The sequence below is a fragment of the Numenius arquata genome, chromosome Z, assembly GCF_964106895.1.
Source record: "Numenius arquata chromosome Z, bNumArq3.hap1.1, whole genome shotgun sequence".
Lineage (NCBI taxonomy): Eukaryota > Metazoa > Chordata > Aves > Charadriiformes > Scolopacidae > Numenius > Numenius arquata.
Window position 1 is genome coordinate 25154226 of NC_133616.1, and position 23141 is coordinate 25177366.

Consider the following 23141-nt stretch of genomic DNA (forward strand, 5'->3'; position numbering starts at 1 on the left):
TATACTTGGAGTTGGTCTTAAATAATAGCTGTAATAAGCCAGATAGCAGCTGTCAGGTTAGCATCAGCTTTTTGTTACTGCCGTTATGAGGCTCTGTTTTGATACAGGAGGCGTATCTTCTTGGAATGGAAATGCCTACGTGAAAGTGTATTTCCTTTTGAATTCAGAGAGACAGCTACATTATTAGTTTAACTTTTTAGGTGCTTTGACCTATTGTTTCTCAGTCCATGTCAAATTAAATTTGTTTTAAGATTCTAATCTCAAAGAAAAACTTAATCGTTTGACTACTTGCGTGCTCTCTACTGACCATAGTACCATGGGTTAACTGACATGTGGGAACTTGTCAAGTTACCACAGCTTAGGTAATTAACCAAAGCTTTTTAGCTCCTTTTGCAACACCATGTGGGAGTTTGTGTGTAGTGTTTTGGAGTACGTGCCCTAAAATATGCCTCTTAACTAAAGGATAGGAAAGAGGAAAAAGTGCTTCCTTCAGTCCTGTGAGTTCACCATGTGAAGTCTTGCACTTGACAGCAAGCAGAGTTTCCAGAGGTGTATCAAGCTAGAACACTAATTGCTTTAACATCTTTCCCAAAGACTCTTCTTCGGGAAGAGGAAGTCAGATGTGTGTTAAATGCCAGGAGTTTTGAGATTGGCTATAACTAAGGCATTTAGGAAGTCAGCATTACTTTTTGAGGCATTTGAGCATCAGTATAAAAAGCAGTATCATTTCCACTAAGTGCTTCTTGGAGCACATCAGAAAATCCATTATGCTCTGTTATTGTCTTAGCCGGGCTACAGAACCTGAGGGTCTCCAAGGTCGATTCCCTAGTGCAAACCAACATTAAAGGAGAGAGCTGATATTAGAGCTAGCGAATCTGCTACCCTGGATTTCATTTGACATTCTTCTACATGGCATTATCACCTAAAGTTAAAATCTGAATATTGGTTTGGAAGAACAATACTACAGTCTTTGGTTAAATAAAATTTGAAGCACAGCATGCTTTTATTGCTATTGAGGGTGGAAATGTGCAAAAGTAATTTCAAAGGAAAATGAGTTGCATCCCTGAAATTCTTAGGCTGGCCTGTGCTCTCATTTTGCACAGTATATTCTCTTTTCCTCAGCCATGTTGAGGTAGCACTCTGGATCTTGGATGAATGGACTAAGTAATTCCTGATGGGTACCCTCTTATAAAATGTTGGCACTGGGGTCTGGCTGCCAGTAGAAATAATTTATGCCATTTCCGTAAGTGCTGCTTTTCCATAAGAACAAAACCCTGTAGCTGTGGGGCGTGTTCACCAAACTTCAATGTGCAGCAACTGTACTTTTCAAAAAACAGCTGCCTACCTCTCAGGAGAAAACTATCCCTAGACGGATGACTGTCTGTGAAAAGTATTAAACATACATTATTTTTAGCTATTGCTACCACTTATTTCTAATCAGTGGGGTATGTGGAGATGCTGATGCTATGATGACATCATTATCCATCTTCTCCACTTTGGCAAACATTTAATCAAAACCAGCATTTCTTTCCCAGGACACCAGTTTCTAGTCGCATTAGTCTGCATTTTTTTGGAGCCATAAGTTTGCAAAACAGAATATAAAAGATACAGCACTGAACTTTTTCCTGAGTTAATGTAGCATAGGGAGTCTGTCAATTTCAGGACTGTTCTACTTTGGCTTGAAAAAAAAAAACACATTCTGTTCATATCTAAGGTTAAGAATGTGTATTGTTTGGGCATTCATTTAAAGTTCATGGGTGTGATGCAGTGTCAGTGTATTTTAGAGGAGACCTTTGCCTATAGGGAAGGCAGAAACAGTTGAATCCTTTCATGGTAAGCTTCATATCCACCCCAGAAGGCAGCTATGGCTTATTCTACCTACATTATAAATCAGTAGCATATGAAGAAGTGAGAGGACAAGATCTGGACCAGAATCAGAAAAGTACTGCTGCCCTCATATTTACAGCTGATGCTAACTAAGACACAGTTAAAGAATGAAGCAGAGACTGAAAGGGGCATTACTTCCTGAAGACAACTTATTGCTGGGTAGGGACAGCATGTAAGAAAAATCATGAAGAGTGTATGTGTGGTGGGACAGAGTTAAGCCTTAGAATAGCTTGCCTCTCTTAGGTTTAAAAGTGGAATTAACTGGCTAGCTTTTTATACTAACAAAGATAAGTACTTACATGTATCCCAAATGCAATTAACACCTAATTATAGAGTTTGGGACTCATTTGGAGTACATGTACTGATTCAAGTGGGCTTTGATTGTAGCACTCTTTCATAGATTTATTGGAAAAAGTCATCATACTTACTGCTGCAGCAAACAGCATTAACCAGCTCAGAGTAAATGTATCTCAAAAATAGTGTCAAACGAATACTAAAACCTTGAGGAGGGGGTCGAACCCCTTTACTGTGGTAACAATGTGATTTACACTTTTCAGGATTACCAAAAAAATTGATTTTTTGATTGCTGTGGATGGTGGATGAAAATGGCCCAAGCCCCAACCATTGAAAAACGCTGTAATAGTCACTGGATGGTTATTTTGTAATATTTTAATATGTAAAATGTGATTTTAATATTTTATTGCTGGAACTGAGGTTTATTAACCCTACTTTTTTTTTTTAATAAAAATATTTCTAAGCAAAACAAGGAGATTCCTTTCTCTGTTTTACTGTCTCATTACTTTTACTCATGCTTTGAGGTAGTAACTGTTAAAACTGCTTGCTGGCTACAGATTTACACAGACTAATTTTGCAGAACCTTTATGCTGAATCACATGCTGTTCTGTACAGTTGCACACGCTAAAGAGGAAAACTGCAAATACAGCCTTCTCACCTGGAGCTTAGATGCCAGCCCTATAATATATGTTGGAAAAAAGTGTATCACTATAAGGAGAGGGCAGGATGCTTTTTTGTTCCAGTTAATATGCCAATGTAATAACAAATGAGTTTGCATGTGCTCTTTCAGCATGCATTAAGACTTTCCAAGGACACATCCACTATATTGAAAACAATATGATCCACAGATTGAATGTGAAGTGTTGGGGTTGTTGTGGTTGGTTTTTTTTCAGACTCCAGTCTTCCAGGAGAAATTATCTGAGAGCATATAAATACTGTTTCCTTCACAGCTTCAAGATTGCAATGAGATGGAGGGAGATGCAGCTGGGAAAACTATACCAGCCCTCCTGTCAACCTGTGGCTGTTGAGCGGTTCATAGTGCAGATGCTGGGCTCAGCTCTGTTGCCTGATTTCCAGCATGGCTGTGTTGCAAAGTGGCTGCTGGGTAACCAAACTTCTGCACTGGAGAGAAACAAGCCAGCAGGTGCTGTTGATGCAGCTTAACCGCATGCCCACCCCTGTTGTGCGCTGGATCTCGGGGATACCTGGTGAGCCGTTGTCATTTTCCCACCTGTGAACAGCTTTCAGCTTTCTGTTTTTTAATGTACGTGGCAAGCAGAAGACTTTGATGCTTGTAAAGGAAGAGCACCCATCTCTTTGCTCCTGTGTTACTTCATTTTACTCCTACCTTGAGCCAATGTGAAGTATGCTGGCCTTGTAAGGGAGAACAGTTACTAGTCTCCCAATTATCCTCCTGTGTTCTGTATTGGTTGTTGGCAGTTGAAAATTAAACTTCCGTTTCTTACTAAGATCTAATTGACAGTGTCGAGAAAATGTTTTTCAAATAACATTAGTTACAGCAGTTTTTATTGACTGTGTAATCAAGCATCATCGTCCTGAATGCAGGCTGGGGGACTGAGTAGTCCCGCTTCTCACAGGCATACGTACAAAAATAAGCTTATCTGAATAGGGAAGAGTGAGTTAGGAGTGCTGTAAACTTTTTTGCATTGAACTTGCCTAGAGCAGCATTCTGACTAGACTTCAAGGCCTGGAAACCTTCAGCCCCTGAAACAAGTACTGGATTTTTCAGTGAGTATCCTAACTATTGCATCTAACAAATAGAGTTTGCAAGGCAATGGCAATTTAAGTATTCTGCCAGCTCTGCTTTGAGAGTAACACCATTTCCTTCTTGTCAAATGCTGCGTATGCCCAGGTGATACCCTCCCCTGAAAGAAACCTTTTCCGGTAGAACAAGTAGCAATTCTCAAAGCTCCTGCTGGCAAAAGTTGTAGAGTAGGTACTGAGTGAGATGGGCAGTCAGTGTTTGAATGGACAGAGCACATTCTATCATACTGTGCTCTGTAAGGGTGGGGTTGAAGAGAGGGTATTTTGTGACCAAGGCCTTATGTGCTTCCAGATGTGTTTACCACAGCAGATGCTCAAAAAAAGCAATACTTCTATACAATAGAAGCTCAGGATCTGTTCCCTTCCAGCTTCGACACCGCAATTCATTTGGCATGCTGTGCACTGCAGGTACGGTTGAGGCCTGTTCTATACTATTGAGGGTATACAGTAAGTCTCGTTTTCAGCTAAGTTCATGAATGAAGCTGCCTGTGTGAGGGACTAAAATTGCCTTGCTGTTAATGGTGGTGGTGCGCGTAGATAAAGTTTATGTACATCACAATAAGATTAGAAAAGGATCAGCACGATATTAATCTCAGGCTTTTGGATAGTTTGATTTAACTTTTGTGACTTAGGTCAAAAGTCTGAAAGGAATATTTGGGACTTCTGGTGACTGTAACTTATTATGCAGCCATATGCAATTAGTCATCTAAATACTGTTTAATTTGTGACTTGCATACCTTGTAAGCTTTATATCATGCTTAATCATGCTTTGACTTTGACAATCTGTGTTTTATCACACCAACTCATAGAATATACAGCTTCTGCAGTCTACTTGGCTTCTGTTCAGAACCACAACAGTAAAGGTTGGTTTGTCTTGAGCCTGCAATGTGCATGCTTCTGCAGAGGTCCTCATTGTACAGTTGTGCAAATTGGAACATAATCTAAATGCCTTCTCTTTTGGGTTGAGACAGGTCTTCTGCCCTTACCACCTTTTTATTATTGAGTTACTGCATGAATTACTGCTCTTTCTTCCTGAACCTCCTCTTTGCAGGCTTGATGGCTCTTACCTCAGGACCTAATGGAACTTGAGTAACTTCTATCCGTTGTACCAATACTGTTTATCCTCCCACTTTGCCACTAAATGTAGCCAAACTCATTGTTTGTGGTCACACAACACACAAGGGGAATGTGCTCTCTGTTTTAAACAAAACTGATTTCATTTTCTCACAGATACCAGGATTACTTGTGGTGGCATGGAGAACAAGGACTGCTAGCCATCACATCCTCATCTTGTCTCCCTGGTTCTTGATCGGTGCCAACACTGCAAGATCCCTGCAGCCTTTTTGTTTTGACAAAGAAGGCTCAGAGCCAGGTTGAGTTGTAACACACAGTTGTTGCTTTACATTTGTGGTATGCTCTTATCCATGGTGTAGCCGGGATGCTCTCAGCACTCCAGGGAGCGCTGCCAGTTCTTTGCTTTTTACCTGTGTTCATTCTTGGCTTTTGTGACTGTTCTTGTTCTCTCGGCTTGATGCATGTATGTGTTTTGCCAATTGACAGGGTCAACAGAAAGGACACAGACACTGACAAAAAGTGTAGGCTTATTTTACCATCTGTTTCAAGGTAATACGAAAATAAGGTAATGCACTTAGTTAAAACAATAAGCTTATTGTACTCTAGTTTTAAGTAGCAAAGAGAATAAGCAGGGTAATGCAGCTAATCATGAAATAATATAGCAAGAGTAAAGCAAAACAAGGTAGTGCACCCAATCATTACTACATAAGGTTATCTGTAGTGATTAAGAAAAATACATCACCAAATGCCCTAATACTTCACCATCATCCAGATCCACAGTTGCTGGGGAGCCCCGGTTGCAGCAAGGATTTGGAGAACCTTTCCCGGCAATTGGGGGGGTCCTACGCAGTGAGGTCTCTAAAGTCGCTGCAAGAGGGCCCTGCTTTTGTACAGTTGAATAAACAATAAAGATCTTTCAAAACTTCAAATGTAGAAACATCTGGTGTCGCCCTCCCTGTTGGATTCCACCCAAAGCCTGGCCAGGGCTCAAGGAGAAACTCAAGGGAGTTTTTCTATCTATTTTGGCTTTGTCCACATATCTCTCAACAAGTAACAATCCTCTAAATAAAGAAAGATTGTTCTGCTGGTTACAGCAAAGCTTTATAGATTAGCATCAATATATATATATTCATACTAAAATAGATCAGTAATACATTGCACATACAATTAATACTATACCTATTAGATATATTGTTGGGTTGTGAGGTTCATCTGGTGGTCAGCTTTAGTTCAAGGCCTATTGTTCAGGCCTCAGTACTTCAATACGCTGTTTGCTAAACTCCTACTCAGCCATCTCTTCTGGTGCATGAATGTTTCTGCTCCATGTGCTCCAATGCAGTTATTCCTTTACGGAGTTATTCCTTTACCTGTGATGACTCTCAATACTCATTTGCTTCTCAGAGAGAAGGGAGGGATTGTTACAAAGAGGGCTTGCTTGTCTTTTAGTCCCTCTGTTCCCCCTTGCATTTCATACTCAACTGCATCAGCTTTGTCTCTGAGGTAAGGTATTCATTCTTTCCAGATGACTGTAACAAAATCACAGGCTAAAACAAGGATAGATCTGGATTTAGCTTGTCGAGTTGTGGTGGAGAAACTCCTTGGAGGCGTAACCAGGTGCTTTGAACACCTTTGGCAGGCTGTGTTTTGGCATACACCTTGCTGGTACCCAGTAGCGTGAGAGGCTGGGGAAAAGACATGCAAGGCTGTGCAGTCTCTTTTTGGCTCCAAAATACAGCACTGCCTAGGAGAATCTTCTGTTGATTCTTACCTTCCTGAAGACCTGCTGGGGATAAGATTTGTTCCTCCTGTAGCCACCAGCGGGAAGACTCCAGAAGCAGCTCTGTGCTTGCTAGCTTGAGAACTCCGCTTGGCCAGACTTCATTCACCTTGTAATGCCAACTTTTCACGTTCAGGCTTCCACAAGTAGAGCTGGAATAAAATCTTAGTTTTGATGCTGTTCAACTAGGTTCATATCATCTCTGTGTTCAATTCTAGTATTTTCTTCTTTTTTTTTTTTCCTTCTATTTGTGAGAAACTTACTCAGAAAAGTTCTATTTTATTCTTTCAAATAAAAAGACAGGGAGCTGGGGGGGAGGGGGCAGGCGGAGTTCTGTCTCTTCCTTCCAAAGAATCAAATCCACAGGCAGGCAGGTCCTGCGCCAGTATTTTCTGGGAGGCTTGCTGTGTGGTCGGCACGGAGGCCGACAGCGTTGTGACCATTTCCTCTAGTGCTGTTGGCTCATATTGAGCCCAGAAACCTTCATACCAACAGCATTCACTACTGTGGTAAGAACAGAATGGTATGCAGAGAAGTGAGGAAGAGAAGAGGGCATTTCGCTCTTAATTGGAAAGCATTAGTGGAATATGGTTTATTGTGTGCTAAGAGAGATTCGTCCTACTTCAGCAGGGACAGACAGTTACACTAAGCTTTGTCAACAGGTCGTGAGCTACAAGCTTTGGCTTTGGGAAAACTCCAGTTTGGGACAGGGTGGTAGGCAGGTACATTCAAAGAATACTTACGCCATCCGTGAATTAATATCTTTCTTGGGTGGTTTGTGTTTTTTTTTAAGGAAGAAGTTCACTGACAAAGAAAATTAACAGATAATTAAAGTGTTGCAATCTGGCAATTCTGAAGATGTCTACTAGTGGGCTGACAAATGTAATACTGTCATTTTTTTGCTACTTGAAACTTACCCAATAGGTTCAGGAGCTTCCTTTGATTTTTCTCACATCTGCATCCTCAGGAAGCCAGCAGTGCAGAAAGACAGTACCACCATGTTTTGTATCTCTATATGTGATGGTAGAAACCAATTTCAGTCTCCCAAACACCTGCAGAAGCTGAAAGGCTGATTTACAAGCGGTTCAGTTTTCCCTGCCACTAGAGGCAGTGTCTGACAGAGAAACAAGGCAGATGGTCGGATGCGGTAACAACTGTCTGACGGTAACCCAACGCTTGTCTCTCACAGCCGGCTTGAAGCTCCTTGTAAGGACGGAGAACTGGTCTGTCTCTCAGCACACAGCCTGAGCCTGCTCAACTTCATGTTCTCGCAGAACTTCTTTAATAAGACCCTTTACACTAACCTTACCTAGTAACGTGGGGGCACGCGGGCTTCCCCTTCCTCCATCTGTCCCTCACTAACTCCAGTGAGACTTAGTGCCTGGCGGCAGCACCTGATGACACCCCGCTGCTTACCTGAGTGCCAGAAATGCACAAACGGGCTGGGGAACGCTGCTGTCTCCTTTTCTCCTACCACAAGGTGTCCTTAGTCCCACCTGAGTCAAATGTCTGTGGCACTTATTTGTAAGGTAAAGGTATTAACTGTGATTAAGACACCTGAGACATCGTGTAATAGAAACCTGGCTTTGGCACGGAAAACTACACAGCGTACAGTTGCCAAGAGATCAGAAAGAACGACATTTATAATTGGTAGTACATAGTATTGTGCTAAAAAGGGTCAACAAAGAGCCCGCAAATGCATCAGCTGGAGAGTTCAGTGCAAAGCTGTGTAATATTACTCTTTTGTACTCGGGTTACAAAAATTAATCTACTCAGAAGGGTTTCGTTGGTGCATTTCCTTGATATACAATGCAAATTTTAATCCACTTTCAATTAGCGTTGGAGTGAAAAAACAACTAAGCAACCAATTTATTAAACTATCATTCTCAAAAGGGTTTTTTAAGTAAATTTGCCTGGAACTACCAGCCTTGTGGGGTTTTTAATACTGAAATCTTCAAATGCTATGAAATGCTTTATTTCAAGTCCAACAAGTGATATAAAACATTTCATTTGATCAGAATCTAACCAAATGTGACTACTTAAGTGCATGGATTTTTTTTTTTCCTTTTGATTTTTTTTGTTTTACTACTACTAGCTAGAAAAGATTAATGTGAATTATGGAACACTAATAAAGATATAGTGGGAGATACCACCCTTTAGCATTTTGACCAACCTGATATTCTGGAATGACCAGTTGCATATGCGTGTCTGGCCCCACATGCACTGACAATCTCTGTTCCACCCTGTCCCGGTTTGAAGTAAAACCGAACCAATTTTCTGTTCTGTAACTTTACATCCTAGCTAGGCCTCCTCTAACTCTCTGAAAGTAACGGCATATTGTGGAGAAAACTGCTCGTTCCCAGAATGATAAGCCCAATGTTTGTGCTCCATGCCAAGGAATGGTATGCAGGGAGGCCCTTGCTTATACTTATTGCTATAACAACCAAGGGCAACCAATTTTGTTATTTGCCCCCTTAGAGGGTCGGAAACGGAAAAAACGTAGAGGGGTCGCATCGGTGGGGAGGAGTGGACAGGACAGGTGACCCAAACCCGACCAACTGGGGTATTCCATCCCATCTGCCCCATGCTCAGTATAAAAGCTGAGGGATCAAAGGGTCAGCCCCCTTCCTGCGATGGCCGACGTCCAGAGAGGACTCTGTCTGTCCATCTGTCTTTGATCCCTATCCGTGTGTTCCTGACTCCAGAGCTGGAATCCAGTTCCCATCCGTCGCCGAGTCCAGTCTGGGACTTCCCCAGTGCCTGCCGGTGACGTGACTGTCATCCTGGGAGCTTGATATGGTTTTGTATATATTGTATCTATTTCATTATTTTCTTCTTTATTTTTATTTTAATATTAATTCTTCATTAAAGTATTTTAGTTCATTCTAAACTTCTAAATCTCCTTATCTCTTTCCCTTCCTCTCTCCTCTTTGGGGGGGGGGGGGGGGGGGAAGGGCTATCTGTCGGTCTGGTTTCAGTAAGTTCGGCCGAAACCACGACACACCCTGTCTGAGATCTCTAGTTGCAGGTTGCTCCTGCCTTGCACTGGCAGGTCACTCAGTGCACTCGATGCTATTAAAGGTGCTCTGTGTGCTTCCCTCCACCCTCCACACACAACCTTGGAGGTGCGATCATCCCATTACAGCAGTAGTGAATACGGCAGTACATAAGTCTGTAACTAGCTCCCAAGCCAACCAACGCTTTTTTCGGAAGCTGCTGCTGGGAGATGTGGTCTCCAGTCCCTAGAGAGGCTAACAGCAGCTTTAAGAGCTTAGATCCTAAAAGCTCAAACATCAAAAGATGGCATAAAAGTTACTTCGTTTTCTAACTGTCCTTGGACTCTTTGCAGCCATTATTGTAATGTGTTCGTGTATTTATTTATTTTTAAGCAGAATAGCAACTGGAGATGGAAAGCAGTAAGGTGTAGCAGCCAAGAACTCCATTCTTGGTGCTCTTGGCAGATACTGGAATGGGCCCTGCCCATGGGCTTCCTGCACTGAGCCAAGGATTAATACACCTCTGGGATGCTGCGACTGCTTAGGATGTACCTTGGTGTCTGTCGGAGCTGCTCCCACTTGGTTCTTGTCAGATCTACAGCTGTGCTGTGCTGTGCTGTGCTGGTCCTGATTCCTAGATACGCTGACTTCTAGAAGATGTCCCAAGGTTCTGGAAGCCCTTGGCTACCTAGGAAGACCTGGGGAGAAGTGGTCCGTATTCCAGGTGCTGGTGCGTACTTGGAAAAAACACCTGAGGAAGTCATGAGTTTATTATGGCCTGCAGCCACCTAGACCACAAGAACGGGGATGGTCTTTGCAGTTGCACACCAGTAAAACTCCTAGGGGGTAAATAAATTATTTTTACTGTCTGATCACACCTCTGCATGGTGTTCCCCTTTACTGGGAAACCTTTTCCACAGGAAACCATTCCAGCAAACATCACAGCAGTTAGGTCATTAGCTGGGTAAGAGGTTCAGTTTGGATCTGAGTGGTGGTTTTCAAGAACACATGCATGCACGTGTATAGACATTTCCCCTCCTTCCCATAACCACATTTTTGACTGGTGTTTAATTATGAGGCTCGAGCAAGACATACATTTACCTAAAAATCAATTTTACATGTTTTGTATTTTAACAGGCATATAAAGTCTAAATTTACACTATAAAAATGAACTAATTTTATGTAAGTGGCCACCATGATGTGTAACAATCTGGTTTTGTTTTCTTTCTAATTGCATTTACATTTGCAAAGATTTTCTGTATTTCATTTCACCTGAAAAACAGCCAAGTGGTAGATCTCTCCTTCTCATTGGATACAGACTTTTTGTGCTCTTCTCTTTGCCAGTTGGCACAAACCAAAATCCGTTAATTACTGAAAAATCTTGAAATTACAGAACATTGAAAGTAGCATTCCAAGTTGCAGCTTCATTTCAGAAGGTGTGAACAAAACAGCACAATTTCTAATATTCTTACCCTAAAGTACACTGAGCTGGTTCATACTATGGGAGTATTGGGGAAGCACAGAGTCCTTGAGCATTCCTGGTAAGTTATGATTTCCCTGTGCTTTGCCAAAAAGCTTTCTGCTTCACCACTGACATCTTTTGAGTTCTCTGTAGAGGTAGTAATACCGCGTTCTTCTCAGAGTGAAGGGGGACAGTGAGAGCCTCTGGCTCTGCTACAATAATCCATGTAGAAATGAGTTGGGAATGAGTAAAGTTGGGGGTGCATGTAAAGGTGCAACATCTGCAAGTGAAACTGCGGTTGGGATCCAAGGGTAATGCCTTTCCTGGTGGCCTGAGAAAAGCTGACGCGCCACAGAAGGTCACTGGTGGGTATCAAAGAGGGCTGGATGTCTTGCAGACAGAGCTTTGCAGCCTGCCTGAAGGCAAGTGGCTCGGAGCAACAAGCTTCTGGGGCTTCAGGTTCTGCTACTCTGCTCTGCTCACCTGCACACCGAGTGAGGAGAGCGGCTTCCTTCCAGGGCACCAGTGGCTTCTCAGCAGGTTTTTTTCTGGGAAGTGTCACATGGTTACAACTTCTAACCGAGCGCTTTCCTTTGTTCCTCGCTCCCCGGCACCTGGACTGAGACCAGAGTTTTAACTCCGTTCTGGGTACTCCTTGGCTGTCCTACTTCCTACAGGGCCACTCTTTCTTCCCATTCTGCCCAACTCATTAAATCTCTGTAAATCTGTGTTTGTAAAATTCCTTATACAGAGCAAGGCCAAAGTGTCTTGCCTTTCTCTACTGATGCTATGGATTCCTCGTCACTTGAAAGCCCTACATCACAATTAGCATCTCTTCAAAAGAGGCACTCTTTACCCTGCCAAAAGGAACAGTTTGGGGGAGGAATTACTGGTTGAAGATTTCTGGCCAGTAAATCAGATTAGGGCAAGACAACAGCCTTCTTTGATTTCAGAATATGTATTTGATGGGTAAACCTTATTCTAAATGCATGGACAGTTTCAGAGTGACAGTTCTTTTCATGCAGTAACATCTGCTCATTGCTTTGCTATTAGCCTGCTTGATGCTTGCCAGCAACACAGCAGGAAAGTTCAAGCCTTTCTGGTGATGGATTTTTCACTCAAAAAGCGAAGGTGCACATCCCAGGGCTCTGGGGTGCTCTAAATCAGAGAAGGTGTGCTGAGATCCCAACCCCCAGTCCTCACGTGAGGAGACCTCACCCACCTGAGGTTGGGGCTTTTGCTGCTGCTACAGAGCAGGAGCGTCAGCTGCATTGGTGCCTGAGCCGTTGGTGTGGTCCTCCAGGATGCCCACAAGCTGGTGTCCTTAGCAGCTAAATCACCATCTGGTTGACAGAGTTAATCTTACGACAGCAGTAAATACCCTGTCTCTAGCTGAGTATATGCAGGTGCGAGAGCACCATTAAAAATAAAGCACATCTCCATTTTTTATAAACCACCCTTGTGGTAACTCTGGTCTCTTCGGTCCCCAGTATAACACCAAATTATGTAACGCTGATTCATCGTATGATCTGCTTCCTAATGCATCAACTTTCCGTTTGTTTGCACACACGAGGAAAGAGGAAGCGGTTTTACGCAGTGCATCCTGCAATCCATACTGCTTTCCTTCTCGGTGGGTGTAGCTACGTTACATTACCTGCGCGCAGGTACCTGTGTGCAGGCCGATAGCTTCTGGCTGCACTCAATTCCTAAAGCGAGGGCAGTTTAAGACTAGAAATAAAGTTCTGAATAGTTATGTTAAATATTATAGTGCAGACACACAGCGGCAACAAAGCTGACAAGGCCAGGGGAGCCTTTCCACCCAGACCCTCGTTGCTGCTGTTGGTGGTTTTGTCCACAATAGCAAAGAAATCCCGTCATCGTGTAGGAAGCGGAGAAGTCCTCAGTGACCACCTAGTACTACGCTTGGCTCCTAGCAAGGGATGCTGGAGAAAGGATTTCGGAAGCACCGGGGAAGACCTTGGCTCCTTACAGGACAGCAGAGCCCTGGAGCTGCCCTTGGGATGCGCACCACTTCTCCACGAAGGTGGCGGAGAAGGTGGAGAAGGTGGGACTCGGAAAAACCGCTTGAACCCGGGGTTTGGTGCGTTGCGGCGTTAAACTCACACTTAATTCCTGGTTTTTTACGATCATGTTTATTTGTCTTATTCAGCGAGTTTGTCAAATTCCAGCCGCTGAAACACAGGTGTTTCAGAGGGTGTACGGGCAGGCCGGCGATCTCAGCGCTGTCCTTGACAGCAGGGCAGCCCGGGGGCGGGGGGGGGGGGGGGGGTGGTCCCGCACGGATCCACCCCGCATCCCGCAGCTGTAGCTGGAAACGCCGCTTCTGCCGGCTGGGGCGAGCGAGGGCGGCCGCCGCCAGCTGCGGAGGGTGTCCCCTGGCCCGGGGAGGGCGGCCCTCCGCTCCGGCGGGGCAGGCCGCCAGCCGAGGTCCACCGCTGCCGGCAGCAACAACCGGGTGGCGGAGCCCCCGCGGCTGCCGGTGTGTCCCCCCCGCCCCGCGCCGCCTGACGACAGCGGAAGCCGGGCGGCGGGGCCGGGCTGAAGGAGGGGAGGGCGTCGCGGCCGGCGGCCCGGGCAGAGGCGGTGCCGGTACCGCTCCGCCCGCCGCCGCGGCGCCCGGCCCGCTGCCCTGCCCAGCCCCAGCCCGGCCCTGCCCGCTGCCGCATGAGGGAGGCAGCAAGGGAGACAGGCCCCGCCGCGCCGCCGGCATGTCCGCCCCGTGCTGCGCCGGCCAGGTGAGGGGCTGGGGCGCGGGGGGGGCGGCAGGTGCGGGCGGCGGGGCCCGCAAGCCTCCCCTGCGGCGGGGCGGGCGAGGATCTGCCGGGAGCGGGGGGCCCCGGGGAGCGCCCCGCGGGGCCGGGTGGCGGCGGGGGACGCCGCGGGGGACGGAGAGCCTGGGACGGGAGAGGGGCCGGCCGGTGGGCCGCGTCCCGCCGCTGCCCCTTCGCCCCCGGGGAAGCGGACCCCTCCTGCCGCGGCGAATGGAGGCGTTCAAATAAGAGCAGCGCTGCGGAAGGGGGAACGGGGGGGGTCTGCGGGTGAAGCCCGGCACTGTAAGTGTTTATCCCGGTGCCCTGGCGGAGCTCCCAGGGTGAATTCCCCCATTCCCCTCCTGCGGGAGGAGGACCGGGCAGCGGAGGATGGCTTTGACCAGGGCGTCCGCCCCGGGGGCTGTGTTGGGACGGTGGGATGCGGGGGAAGGCAGGGACATGGAGGGGAGCCTTCCCGGAGACCTGCGCTGCAAGGAGCAATTCCCACAGGGGTGACAGGTCACTTAAAGCTAGGAGAGGCAGTTATTTTAATTGCCGTTGGTGCCTGGCGGTGGGGAGATGAGACTCCGTAAGTATAACAAGTGGAGTGGTCTTGACTTCTCTCCTAGCCACTGGCCACCTGGCACTCCTCGGACCCCTTCACAAACTCCTTTAAAATTTGGCTTGTGGAAAGGGTTTGGCAAGTGGAGGTGCTGGCAGAGAGAGTGAGAGATGGGAGCAAGCGGTGATGGAGGGCAGTGCGGGACCTGCGCCCTTCAGCATCCGTGGGGTGGTGAATCGGTGCTCCACATCTTGCCACGGAATTGGTTGAGTGCGTTCTGATGGATGAAGGGCCGTAGAATTGGAGAAGGGTGGTCGCGAGGCCCTGTCTGGATCTCTTCCTTGGCTGCACTCAAGGGAAGGACTTCTGTTCCTACCAGTTGTCTCTCTAGCCTGGTGGTAGACCGCATCTCCCCCAGGCGCTTTATTTTGTCCTTCATTTTCCCAGATCTCCACTGCTGCAACAGAAACCTGTTACCACTTGTCCTCTCTGCAACAGACTAGCCAGTGAGCAATTAATCCTGTTTTGCATATTTGAACACCTTACAGCCCTAGTTCTATTGGTATTTCTTCACTGGGCACTCTGCCCACCCTCAGCACCTGATTATTGTGTGAACGTCTTGCTTTTGTGTGAACCGCCTGGGAAAAATCTCAGATCTTCCCTGAAGCTTGAAATCCCAGCCTAGGTTTGGTCTTCTGGCTACGGTTCTTTCAATCTTCCACGGGCCGGGAGGGTCCCTGAGCGTGCCTCCACATGCCTGTCTGCTGGGAGGTCCCCTGCGCCTCGCCAGACAACCCTGGGCGGTCGTGGGGGACAGCAGTAAAGCAGGGGGTGTCCCTGACTTGCTGCTTCACGTGCATTCTGGCAGGGTGTGGAACAAGTTTTGGAGCAGCTCAACGAGGTGCTGTTAGTGGGTGCTGCTACTGCAGTGTTTCGTGGCTGTTTGCATCTTCATTGCTTTTTGTGGTGTAGCTCCTGGAGAAGTAACTCAATGCCAAGAGGGTGAAACCATTGTGGGACTTGTGTGGTTGCATGGCCTCAGCGTGACCGAACTTTGAGACACTCTTAAAGCCGCTGGTTCTACCCCGCGTAGTAATATCTGGCAGTAACGTGTTTTACTGACACTGATGTGGCACTTCGGAGTCTGTAAATAAACTGAACTCCTTAGTGATGTTGGAGCCAAAGCAAAAGCCCTAAAGTGGATGCAGTCATAGCGCCAAAATTATGCAATGCCTTGGGGATATGTATTCTGCTGGCTCAAGCACTATTTTTGATGTAAGACTTATCTGTGCTAAATATGGCATATTGCTAGAGTTATACCAGCAAAGTTAGCGTGGATAAACTTTTTATAGGTTAAGATGATAAATGGCATAAAAAAAAGTCTCGATAGCACACAATGTAACTTTTTCAAAAGGAAAAATGGTCTCTGCCTTCATGACTTGATTTATTCCAACCTTGATGAGGGGATGTTTGTTTAACAAAATTAATACACAAGAAAAACAAAAGGGATAGAAGTTCTTCCTTCTCCCTCAACCCAGCCCTCTCAGGCATTTTAATGGTACTGTTAATCAAGCTGGAAAATCGAGAAGGAATTTGGCTTCTCCTTAAATATTCCCCTGAAGATGAAATTAGCCCTGCCCCCAGAAACAGAGGTGATGTGCTTGAGGAAAGATGGAACTTTATGCGAGTCCTGAAAAACAACACTGATGTTGGGTCCCTCCTTTTTCCCCTAAAATAAGCTAGTTTAATGGTTTGATATCCCAAGGGGTGGGGTTTTTTTGTATGAAGTATTTTTGCCCTGTATATATCTTATATATCTGCCTCTATGTTTCTGTGGATCCGCTTTCCTAGAGCTGACTGAGAACTTTGATATTGTCCTTCTGAGCTGTGAAAGTGTAATTCTCATGTGTGGATGTCTGTAGCTGGTATCAAAGTTTCGTTGTGAATTAACATCACTTGCCTATCCATTTTTTTTTCTCCATTTGTAATGCCAGCAGATTTTCCTGGTGTGGAGTAGAGGATGAGCGATGGGTACTTTTGGTTTTGGGCAAAACCACGTTAAACATCTAGTTGATGGTGCCTGTCAGAATAAATACATTCAGGTTTCGCAGCCCAAATTCCTGTTGTTAAAGGATACAGCAGCAAGCTGCCAAAGTTCAGTGTACTTTGGTTATACTGATTTTACACTCAAAAATTATTTAAAATAATCGCAATTAACATTACTGTGTGACTTGTATCCTTGCCAAGTACACCCTGGGAACTTGCTTTCAAGGAACCTGGCCATTTATAAACTTTAATTTCTGCAGTGGATTTTTATTGGGCAACTTACAACCCTGTTTTGAAGAGAATTGCAATTTTTAGGTTTCTGAGCTGTAATAAATTTGCTGAACGTTTCTTCGTTTGCTAAGGTTTCATTGGAAGACCTATTTTGAGAATGCAGTGAGAATACAGTTTGGCTCAGGCCTTCACAATGCTTTTGATTACATAAAAACATCTGCTTAAATTGACAGGAAACAGGACTTTACATTTGGCTTTTCTTCAGTAGTTATTCTCAAGAGAATAAAGTTGAGATCATGGTTAAGAAAAGCAGCTGTTGCGGAAAATCTTTATTACAATGAATATGTTTTTTCCAGAGTTAAATAAATGTAATGTAGATAGTTGACATTCATTTTTGGGGGGCAGTATGTTGTAGCTGGGTCATTCAAGAAGATGGATTTTTCAATTAGAAATGGTAGTTATTAAAGCTTATAAAGCTATTTTTGTAGGTCTGTTAAATCTTGAGTGCTTTCTTTAATACTGTTCTGCACTTAGAAATCATACGATGTAGTAAATGCAGTAAGATGTGCCGCAAGTTAAGACTATCAGCTTTTCATTTTACACCCAGACCTCCTATTCCGAGGGATTTAATAAAAAAAGAAAAAAAGAAAGTTTTATTGGTAAGATTGGCCTCAGACAATGACTTCTGGGGCTCATCGCTTTTGGAACAAGGGAAGGAAGCCCCCCGTGCGCTCTGGAGCTGCCTGCCTCTCTGGCACTGCCTGTCTGCATCTGCAGGTTGAGAAGGGGGCTTGCAATCATACTCCTGGTCTCCTCTTTTCATCGCACGGTGAAAAGGGTGGCTCTGTCATCCTGGTCTGGGTTTGTGTCCTCTGAGGATGCTGGGGCACGTGCGTGGTGTGATGTGCTGCAGCGCGGTGGGATGGTGCTGGTGGCGTTCCTGGCTCCGCTCCACATCCTTCTCCCCAAGACACGTCTTTCCTTCTGCAAATGGTCTTCTTGGGTGAGAAGGGTTTGGATTATTGTGTTTAACCTGAGCCAGTCAGTTGAAAAAAGAAAAAAAAAAAAAAAAAAAAGAGGGAAATTTAGCTGTGGGTCTTCCCCCTGTCACACAGCTGCTTTTCCACCGTTAATCATGGCTGAAGATGAAATGAGCTGTCTGGGGTCTGATGTGGAGTACTCTAGTCTACTCCACTTTTTAAATGCAGTTAGGAAAAACAGACTGGGGAAGGACTTTTTTCCCTGTTGGCAGAAACATGGAATTTTTGTTTTAAACAAACGGTTGCCTGAACAACTGAATTAGCAAAGCCACGTTTTCTACAGCTTTGTCCATTGAGGTTGGTATCTTACGTCGATTCTAATAAATACTGAACTTGTGTTGCAGCTTTTTCCTTGCTCAGGGTTGAGATATCATTTTTCTCTGCTAAACCTTTTGCCTATTTTCAAGGATGTTGTAACAAAGTAGTATTTTTGAGGCCCCCATCTGTGTACCATAGCTGGATAAAATTTGCTGCTGGATCCAGAAGTGATTAGAAAGGGAGGGAAAGCAACCAAAAGACAGTGAGATCCTGTAAGTATTGTATCATTTTACTTTGCACCGCAGGGTTGGAGTCCTTTCCCTGGCACTGTTAAAGAGGCAGAAGATACTTTTTTTCATTCCAGGCACAAGATAGTCTTTCTCATTTCTGCTTAATTTCCCATTGCTGCCTAATTTATTTTTTCATAGCCTTTTCCTCTCACATTCCGCAAGTTGGTTGTATTGTGGGTTTAAAGAAACAGCTTAAATACCCTGGCTCTACAGCTGTGGAGTGAAGGCAGTATAACAGCAGTGCCTTCACTTTTAAGGGCAAGGGGATACCCTTCTGCAGAAGGTTATAAATCCTACTGCTGCTTTTAATTTTTGCAGGCATAGGTATTCCGAGGTGTTTTTTCTGTTACTGAGAATTTCATTACAATGGAAGCACTCGCAGTTGCAGGTACAAGACATACTTGTACCACAGGGGAACAGCCGAATGAAAGCCTGAGCTAGGACTGCAGTAGAAGCTGATGGTCTCGTCTGGAGCTGGCGATTGCTGTCACCCACACACACAGTGAGGCTGGATGGTGTTCTCAGTTTAGCCATGTGAAGACGCGTGGACCTTAAGTTGCTTCCAAGGTCCTTCTCATACCCAGGTTAATGGCACTTCCATTTCTTTCTCAACTGTGAGGGGCTCTGATATTTTTTGACATGTTAAATGCCTGGCCTCCTAGATTTTTTAGACTGGGATTGACCTTTCCACTGGTTGAATTTTGACCTACTGCATTGTTAGGTCACCCAAGACACAGGCTTCAACATTTGCGTGTGCTGCAGCGTGAGGCAGTGAGGGACCGAGCCAGCCAGAGCTGTGGGGACTGTATCATTTACCCGTGACAGCAGCTGTGGGAAGGTGGCTCCGTGTTTGTTTTGAAGGGAGTGAGTCCTGACACACCCAGCAATCTCATCATCGCTTTAATTAGTGATAACTATGTTGGGACTGATGTTTGCAGTTCAGTGATTGGAACTTCCAGCAATTAGAGATGGCGTACGCAAGAGATGGCAAGAAATAGTTAGTGTTTGGTATAAATTTATTGGCTTTTGTCACAAAGTGTTAATGTCTTCTTACCCCTGCCTTAAAGTCTGCTTGTACTCAGTATCAAAAGTACCATTCTGCCTCTAGAGTCCTGGTCTCCAACATCAGAGCTAACCTGGAGAAAATCTGCTGGCTGTAGAAAGCGATGGCCTCAAATTGTCAGACTTTGCCATTGCTGACTTGTCTTTCATCTTGCAGTTGCTCTGCTAGTAGCTCCTCTGCTCTGAAAGGCAGAGAAGTGGCTGCAGCATGAGCTGGAACAACCTGCAGATGAGAGAACCATGAAATGTGAAACTACACGAAGGGACAGTTGAGCCTGTCACCCAGTGGAGGTTGCTTTTGGTGAAGGTCATCAAGGGATCAATGCAAAGGAGCTTCAGGACTGAAAACAGTTGCCTGTTTTCATCAGTGACTTGAGGGGATATTTAAAATTCCTGCTGAAAGCCCAGAGGTGTCATGGGAGGACTGGCAGAGTGGAGGGATCTAGTGAAGGTGGCGTAACCCAGATGGCATGACCTCAGTGCAAATAAAATACACTTATTTTATAAAGTACAGCCAGTTGGCTGATTGTAGGTGCAAGGTGCAGGGAGGGCAGGATGCTCCCACAGCGTGGGGTGCTGCGGGGCAGGGTCTTACCCCCTCTCCAGTTGTGCACGGGGGAGAGGAATGGGGTGACCTGCTGGGCTGATGATGCTGCCGTGATTCTGTAGGAGGGGCTGGGGAAATTTGAGGGGATGCAGGAAAAAAACCCCACCCGAACAGCTTAGGTTGCCGGAGGAAAAGTCTTAAAGCCTTCAGACGAGTCTGAGGGTAAATGGTTTGGGTTCCTCCTTTGATGATCAGGGAGAAAAGACCAGGTAATTAAAAGGCTGTCTCAGTTAGTGAGGAAAACCTCTCCAACAGCCTGGAAACTGCAGCAGACAAATTAAAAGTGGGGTGTTTTTTTTCTGTTTTTAATGATAGATGTAAGTAGCCAGGGAGACAGACAGCCCACCTCATACTGCTGTCAAATCCAGATGGTCTAGCCAAAGGAAAATCGCTGTACAGCTGGGGAGCTGGGTGGTGTGATACACTGTGAGGCTCAGGTCAGGCTAAAAAAATTGTCTTGATTTTTCCAAAATCATCGGGAGAAGAGCAGTTGGGCAGCCTGTAATTTAGACGTTTTGCGGTGACGTTATCCACTAATGCTCAGCTGAGTCACCACGGAGTAACGTTTGAGCGCGGGGACAGAGGCCCGTCATCTTCAGTTCAGCTTAACTTCAGCTCTCCCCCATTTCGGCTCTCGGCGTAGCTGTCCTGGAGGCTGCTTTTCTCACCTGGCTTTTGGGCTGCTCAGTGCCGGGTGGTGCTTCGGCCCCGTGGGGCCGGGCACAAGCCCTTCGCTTTGGAAGCTCAGCTCGGGGCAGGAAAGCCTCTCCGGAGAGCGGTGTCGCGGCAGCGCCAGGGCTGGCCTGACGCTCCTCGGAAGTGGGTTTTAATTATGCACAGTTCACACGGAGCCTGAGGTGTGCTCCCCAAAATGGGTCGTCAGTTGATGAAGTGGTATGCCGGTCGCAAAACCTCTTGGCTTGAGCCACGTGGTGAGTGAGTATTACAGAAGAAGCAGTGAGAAGCTGGTTAAGTCAGAGAAAAGGACAAAATAGAGCCTCTTGGGTGAATTTAATGACTTCACAGGGACAAACCACGGCAGCATCATGTTGAAGAAACCTTTGCAAAACGCGTGTGGGTAACAGCAGGGGTTGTGAAGAGTAGCCTGAGCCCAGCTCCTAATGCTTGGGACAGCTGGCATCAGGCATCTGTTGTTTTCACGAAGCAGCACCCTAACAAAAGGGTTGTGGCTTGCCAGGGGCTCTTCCCTGAAAACTAGAAGTCCGAGGGTAGGTGTGTAGCCCCTTCAGGGAGTAATTCACGCAGGGGTGGCTGCTTTGCTCTTCCAGCCTGCTGGGACGCTGCCTGGAGGTGCAAGCGTAGTGCAGGGGTTGGGGCGCGTTTTTGATAGGCGTTGCCGTTAACAGCTCGGTGACCGCGTTGTCTGCAGATCTTGCGGCCCGGATAATGCTGGTAGTCAAGTAATCAAGCAGTGCATGAAAAACTAAGCCGCTGTAGGCCCCCGTGAAAAGAAGTTTCAGCAAGGCACATTCCTGTGCTCGGCGGACAGGCCGGGAGGCATGTGGTCTCCTCGCCGCACCGGCCGGGTGGCCAGTTGGGAGGGAGGAGGTGAAAGGCTGCTAAATCTGTCTTTTATTTAAGTATGCACCTTTTTTTTTTTCCTTTTTTTTTTTTTTTAAAGTGCTCTTCTTCCCTTTGATTTTTACCATTTCTGCTGAAGACTCCCAAAAGGAAGAGTGCTTTGTTGTGATAAGCTTGATATTTCCCTATGGTTTGTATATTTTAAAAATACCATACGCTATTTTGGGCAGAGATCCTGAAACTCCTCACTTTGATTTAATGGCTACGCCAAATATTTTCTAGAACCTTAGAGATTTTTTTGGAAACGTCTTTGGAAAATACCTTCTAAAAATGTAACTGTCTGTACAAAAGCATTGACTTTACTTCACAGTCTTGTATGTAAACAGTTATGTGTGCTTAACGTTACCGTCATACCTCATTCCACTGATTTATCACTTCGGATCGCAGCTTGCAAAAATCGAGGCTTGAGTGTGTGGCAGATGTTAAGTGTATGTTGGTGGAGTATTTGCTGTCGGGAGCTGATAGCACGTGCACAAGTTGGTAAACCTGCTTTTACCCCGTTTTGTTAGCTTGTCTAACTCTTGTTAACCGTAGGTACTCCCCAGGCTGGCATGGGACGGGAGGGTGCAAATATGCCCAGGCTTGCCTGTACTTGGAAAAATGGTTTGCACTGGGGTAAATCTGTTATATACTCTGCTTGCCTTTGCTCCTTACTGTGCGGATGTAAAAATTACTGTTCCCCTGCACTCAAATCGAAGGAGTTGGTAGGAAAATGCCACTGAAACGTCTGTTCAGAAAAGGCTCAAAGCACGCTGGAGTGCTGCGAGGCGTTCACCTCCGCTCTCCCCGCTCTGCCCTCACTTGAAATGGTAAAACTGTTTCTGCTGCTGCATAATAAATCATAATAAATACATTTAAAAAAATATTTTTTTTTTTTTTCTTCGCCCATTTGAAGACTTCGCAGGTTTTCTTCTGGCTTTGTTTGGTCGCTCCCAGCAGCAGAAACAGCTGTCGGGGGTACTGAAGGTTGGTGCCAGGGTAGGAAGGAGGGAGGGAGGGAGTGACCGGCCGAGGAGAAAGGCTGTTAAGCCAGCCTGGCTACCAGAAGAGCTGCCTGTGAAACCGCACTTTGAATATATTTAACAGAAGAATTTCCCAAGCAGCTTTCCACAGCTGCTGCTGTGAAGCCCCGTCAAGTCAGCCATCATCCAGGCAGGCCAAATCGCAGCGCAGCCCGTTCTCAGCGGCAGTAGGTTGTCAGGTTTCGGGGTCTCAGGCGGGCTGGCACTGCACCCTCCCGGGGCTCCGAAAGAGGCTCCAACGTTGTGGAGACCTGGCGTGGTGGTGGCTTAGTGTGAGGCTGATCGCAGGCATCTGTGAAGAGCACGAATGTTTACGTAGTGCTTGTAATTGTTGTCAGCCTGTGGTGTTCATACAGGGGGTGCTGCATGTGCTGC

The 23141-nt window shown here is 45.9% G+C and overlaps 2 protein-coding genes across 3 annotated transcripts in view; both read left to right on the top strand.

Moving 5' to 3' along the window:
- The window catches only part of CDK7 (cyclin dependent kinase 7), a 30284-nt gene extending 26629 nt beyond the window's left edge, over positions 1-3655 (top strand). Inside the window, exon 12 of one of the 2 annotated variants that reach the window (XM_074166063.1) lies at positions 3132-3655. In XM_074166063.1, coding sequence (XP_074022164.1) covers positions 3132-3148 — 17 coding nt within the window. In that variant the 3' untranslated portion in view covers positions 3149-3655. Of the gene's footprint in view, positions 1-2444; positions 2647-3131 lie in introns of those variants that run through there. The other variant, XM_074166062.1, reaches the window with a different exon arrangement.
- A 10214-nt stretch (positions 3656-13869) lies between these two features.
- SERINC5 (serine incorporator 5) overlaps positions 13870-23141 on the top strand; it is a 41206-nt gene continuing 31934 nt past the window's right edge. The window contains exon 1 of the mRNA XM_074166555.1: positions 13870-14031. Within this exon, the coding sequence (XP_074022656.1) occupies positions 14005-14031 (27 nt within the window). The 5' untranslated portion in view covers positions 13870-14004. The remainder of the gene's footprint in view (positions 14032-23141) is intronic.